Source organism: Myotis myotis, unplaced genomic scaffold, assembly GCF_014108235.1.
Source record: "Myotis myotis isolate mMyoMyo1 unplaced genomic scaffold, mMyoMyo1.p scaffold_m19_p_4, whole genome shotgun sequence".
NCBI lineage: Eukaryota > Metazoa > Chordata > Mammalia > Chiroptera > Vespertilionidae > Myotis > Myotis myotis.
The window spans coordinates 16,641,062-16,647,061 of record NW_023416346.1 but is presented as its reverse complement, the minus strand read 5'-3'; the positions used below and the strand labels follow the sequence as shown (position 1 = coordinate 16,647,061).

The 6,000-nt window shown below is 37.5% G+C and overlaps 1 protein-coding gene across 1 annotated transcript in view; it reads left to right on the top strand.

Moving 5' to 3' along the window:
- Positions 1 to 3,771: 3,771 nt before the first annotated feature.
- AFF2 (AF4/FMR2 family member 2) overlaps positions 3,772 to 6,000 on the top strand; it is a 191,105-nt gene continuing 188,876 nt past the window's right edge. The window contains exon 1 of the mRNA XM_036305891.1: positions 3,772 to 3,855. Coding sequence (XP_036161784.1) covers positions 3,772 to 3,855 — 84 coding nt within the window. The remainder of the gene's footprint in view (positions 3,856 to 6,000) is intronic.

Genomic DNA, 6,000 nt, shown 5'->3' with positions numbered 1-6,000 from the left:
CCTCAGAGAGGCTGAAGCAACCTGACCGCGATCACTTGAGTAGCTTTTAGCAGAACTCAGACAGTAGTTAAAACTCCCCTCACTCTTAGGCCAGGGAACTTTGGTAATCCCTCTGATTCCAACAACAACAGCAATAGCAATGAAATATGTAAGATTCCACCACCATTTATATTCATTAAGATGGTTATTTGAAAAATTGCTATGGTTATACTTTCTCTTTGAACTCTGTGGGGTGAAGACCTTAATATTTATGGTATGGTTTTATTTATCCTAAACATGTATTGTTTGCACATCCACTATGTGTCAGGTATAATGTTAGCCTCTGTAAAGAGTACACACACACACATACACACACAGTACATCACAAACACTGCTCCTCTAGCCTCCACTCTGAAGCCTTTTCCAAATGCATTACACAAAGAATTCCTCCCTGACACCTTTACATATTGCTCTCTACAAGTGGTTAGCATGTTAAGCAGAGTGAGCACTTTCCAGGAAGAAACTTGACCTTTTAACATTTATAGATCCCAGTGACTGGCATATAAAGACAATACAATACAAATTAGTAGAATAAAATGCAGGAAATCCACCAAAGAGACTGCCATTTGCTAACTGTGTGGCCTTGAACAAGTCACTTCACCTCTTGGTATCTCTGTTTTTTCATCTGTCAAACAAGTATGATGCTAATCCCTACCTCTTTAGTTAGTGGTACAAAAAGATGGAGTGTAGAAATAAGTGTCTGGCTCAATGTAATCATTTGGAAATCTAGCATTATCATTATCATCATCATCATCATCATCATCATCATCATCATCATTTCACACATAGAAACTTCAGAAACGAATAATATCTCATGTTAACCATTATTTCGCTTAGCATAATGCTCTCCAGTTCCATCCATGCTGTTGCAAATGGTAAGAACTCCTTTTTTACTGCAGCGTAGTATTCCATTGTGCAGATGTACCACAGTTTTCTAATCCACTCATTGGCTGATGGGCACTTAGGCTGTTTACAAATCTTAGCTATGGTAAATTGTGCTGCTATGAACATAGGGGTGAATATCCTTTCTGATTGGTGTTTCTAGTTTCTTGGAATATATTGCTAGAAGTGGGATCAAGGTCCAAAAAAACTAAAAATGTACCTATATCTTTTAAATGATAAAACTAACTTTGGAGAATACCAGTCTTAAACAGGAGCATTATGCTAAGCGAAATAAGTCAGTTGGAGAAAGATAAATATCACATGATCTCATTCATTTGCGGAATATAATGAGCAACATAAACTGACAAAAACAGGTCTAGAGCCCTGACCGGTTTGACACAGTGGATAGATCATCGGCCTGCAGACTAAAGGGCCCCAGGTTCGATTCCGGTCAAGGGCATGTACCTTGGTTTCAGGCACATCCCCAGTAGGGGGTGTGCAGGAGGCAGCTGATCGATGTTTCTAACTCTCTATGCCCTCTCCTTTCCATATATATATATATATATATATATATATATATATATATATATATATATATATTAAAAAACACCTTCAGAGACAGAGAAGCATGGATCAGACCATCAATCCTCAGAGGGAAGGCAGGGGATGGTGGGGGAAGGGGGAGAGATCAACCAAAGGACTTGCATGCATGCATATAAGCCTAACCAATGGACACAGACACCAGGGGGTTAAGGACATGAGAAGGGGCTGAGGGACAATGGGGGAATAAGGACACATATGTAATACCTTAATCAATAAAGAAAATTTAAAAACTTAAAATTTAAAATAATTCATTGAGTATTTTAGAGACAGAGTAATTGGAATTCAGCTTTAAACTATTGTCACATAGAGTTACTTTTGGCCTGTTTTGAGGAAATTCATAAGTAACATTTGTCAAGAATGTTATCAACTGCATACAAATGCATATCTCAAAAAAAAAAACACTTGGAAATAGTCTATCTCTTAAGTAGGTTAAGCATCCCCTCTAAATTTTTTTTGTATTTTTAATGTACTTACCACCACCTTTTAAAAATGCTAGGTAAAATTCAATCTGTGTCAGCACTACTCTTAATCATACTTACAAATTCTGCTTGAGTGGTGCTGCTGTGAATGAATCTGTGAAATATATCCTTGCATTACAGCTCTTCATACATCAAAGATTCTTTTTAAACTGGATAATTATAGAATAAAAAACAACATCATGTGTTAGTTCTACCTGAGGTTTCTTATTAATGTTACCTTTGCAATGACTAATTATGTTATCCATAAAGATTGAGGAAAAGTATTATATAATTTGAGTCATTAAAAAGGTCTTCCATAGCCCTAGCTGGTTTTGCTCTGTGGTTAGAGTGTTGGCCTGTGAACTGAAGGGTCATGGGTTCAATTCCAGTCAAAGGCATGTACCTCAGTTGCAGGCTCGATCCAACCCTGGTTGGGGTCAGGGAGGCAACCAGTCAATGTGTCTCTCTCACATCGATGTTTCTCTCTGTGTGTCTCTACCACTTCCTTCCACTCTCTCTTAAAAAAAAAAAAAAAAATCAATGGAAAAAATATCCTCCGGTGAGGATTAACAACAACAATAACAATAACAAGGCCTTTCATAAACCTTCATCCCTTATACCCCTCCCCAAAGCTCTCATGTATTTCTATCATTACAATGATTTTATGTTTAATGTTTACATATCAAAATGTTCGATAAATCCATCACATGCTGGCACTGTCCTGCTTCGCATACTTTGTCATCTCTCTGGTGCTGGGATTTTAAACATGTGATTTAATTATCCTTACTCTTCAAGTAAAGCATGTTGGCCACAAGCCCTATAACTCAAGCAGCTTTTGAATATGCAGCACCTCTTCTCAAACTAAGTGTTTGAAGGCACTGAAAAGGTGCCCCTTCTGATAACAGAGAGTGGGAGGGAGCCTTAGGTGCTTTTCCTATTTTGAGACTTGAACTCACAAATACACAGTGTGTATGTTTGGTGGATCAGAGCTACCAATCACATAGTAACCTTCTTTACAAATGACAAAGAATTCTCTTCAGCTTTCTCATCTTTGCATGGCAAAATCAATGCCATGTGTGTAATCTTGTCACTAACTGTTAGGCTATGTCAAGAGAAATGACTATCATACTATCCAGAACAAGGATGGTGACAGTACTGCTCTCACCTGAGATGGCAAATCATACCTAAAACAGAATACCATGAGTTAGAAGAGCCCCAGGCAATCAAGAGCCCCTTCTGGGAACACCTAGAATAGTGCCAGAATGCAGAACTCAAGCATTAGAAGAAAAGGTGAAAAGTTGAAAATTCCCAATAAATAATTGAACAAGCTATAGATATCTCAGCCTAGAGAAAAGACAACACCGGGGGATAGAATTGATATCTTTCAACAGCTGAAGGCTTGTCATGAGAAAGAAGAGGAGATATGTTCTTTGAAGTTCCAAAGTATGATTCATAGTTAGAAACTCCAGTGAGACAGGGGTGTAGCTCACAACCAGGAAGAATCATCTGATCAAGCTGCCTCAACATGAGACAGGCTGCTTCAAGCAGTAGTGAGCTTCCTGTCACTGGCAATGTGTAAGTGGATGTTAGATGGCCTTTTGTATTGAAGATAGGCTTGAAGCACCAGTGTGGAGCAGGGAAATGGACCAAATGACTTTAAGTACCTCTGAAAAAAAACTAGGCCAATTAAGTAAGTATTTATAAAGGGCTTACTATATTTAGTGCCAAGAAAGTTTTTAATTTTCTAAGTGCCCAAAAATAAAGTTGCTTTGTTTTTCCTCATCAGGAGATGACACATCCCTGGCCTACTCCTCTCACTGCCATGCATACTCCTGGAAACTCTGAGCAGAACACATTTTCCATCCTAGGGCAGGTCAGTTATGTACCTTCCTCCATTTTTCTTTATCTTATTTTGATTATGCTAATCTTCCAATTGGATTTTTAAAAATAAAAATGGACTTGATCTTCTAGTTTCATAAAATATAGACTCTCTCTTGCCGCTTGAGATCTAATTATAAATATCATTTTTTACTTCAAATTCTTTATTGTTTAAAGCATTACATAAGTCTCTTTTTTTCCCATTGACACTCCCGGGCCACTCCCACCCCCAGCAATGCCCTCCTTCAACCCTGTCTGTGTCCATTGGTTATTCTCATATGCATGCATACAAGTCCTTTGGTTGATCTCTTACCCCCTAACCCCCACCTTCCCTCATAGGTTGGACAGTCTGTTTGATGCTTCTATGAATCTGATTCTATTTTCGTTCATCAGTTTATGTTATTCATTATATTCCACAAATGAATGAAATCATGTGATATTTATCGTTCACTGACTGTCTTATTTTGCTTAGCATAATACTCTCCAGTTCTATCCATGCTGTTGCAAATGGTAAGAATGCCTTCTTTTTCACAGCAGCATAATATTCCATTGTGTAGATGTAGCACAGTTTTCTAATCCACTCATCTGCAGATGGGCACTTAGGCTGTTTCCGAATATTAGCTATTGTAAATTGTGCTGCTATGAACATAGGGGTGCATATATCCTTTCTGATTGGGGTTTCTGTTTTCTTGGGATATTTACCTAGAAGTGGGATTACTGGATCAAATGGAAGTTGAGGAAATTCCATACCGTTTTCCACAGTGGATGCACCAGCCTGCATTCCCACCAGCAGTGAAGGAGGGTTCCTTTTGCTCCGCATCTTCTCCAGCACTTGTCCTTTGTTGATTTGTTGATGATAGCCATTCTGGCAGATGTGAGATGGTACCTCATTGTGGTTTTGATTTGCATCTCTCAGATGATTAGTGACTTTGAGCATGTTTTCATATATCTCTCGGCCTTCTGTATGTCCTCTTTTGAAAAGTGTCTATTGGGATCCTTTACCCATTTTTTATTGGATTATTTATCTTCTTTTTAAGTTTTGTGAGTTCCCTATAAATTTTGGAGATTAAACCTTTATCTGAGATAACATGGTTAAGTATGTTCTCCCATGCAGTGGGCTTTCTTGTTGTTTTGTTGATGGTTGATTTCACTGTGCAGAAGCTTTTTATTTTGATGTAGTCCCATTTGTTTATTTTGTCTTTAGTTTCTATTGCCCTAGAAGCTGTTTGGTAAAGATATTGCTATGACATATGTCTGATATTTTGTTGCCTATGGCTTCTTCCAAGAGCTTGTTCTTTGAAAGGATAAACAAGATTGATGAACCTCTAGCCAGACTCACCAAGAAGCAAAGAGTGAGGACCCAAATAAACAAAATCAAAAATGGAAGAGGTGAAATAAACAGACCACACAGGAATACAAAAGATTGTAAAAAAAAAAAAATACTATGAACAACTCTACTCCAACAAACTAAACAACCTAGAGGAAATGGACATACTCCTAGAAAAATACAACCTTCCAAAACTCAATCAAGAAGAGTAAAAAAATTTCAAAAGACTGATAATTAAGGAGGAAATTGAAGCAGTCATCAAAAAGCTTCCAGCAAACAAAAGCCCTGCACCAGACAGCTTCACAGGAGAGTTTTACCAAACATTCAAAGAATAACGAAAACCTATTCTTCTCAGACTATACCAAAAAATTTAAGAGATAAGCACACTTCCAACCTCTTTCTATGAACCAGCATTACCCTAATCACAAAACCAGATAAAGATACCACAAAGAAAGAGAATTGCAGGCCAATATCCCTGATGAATATAGATGCTAAAATCCTCAACAAAACTCTAGCAAATTGTACCCAGCACTATATTAGAAAGATCATACACCCATGACCAAGTGGGATTTATTCCAGAGATACAAGGCTGGTACAATATCCACAAATCAATAAACATGATACATCAAATAAACAAATTGAGACACAAAAATCACATAATCATATAAATTGATACAGAAAATATATTTGACAAAATCCAACACCCTTTCCTGATAAAAACTCTCAGCGAAGTGGGAATTGAGGGATCATACCTCAACATAATAAAAGTCTTATATGACAAACCTACAGCCAACATCATACTCAATGGGCAAA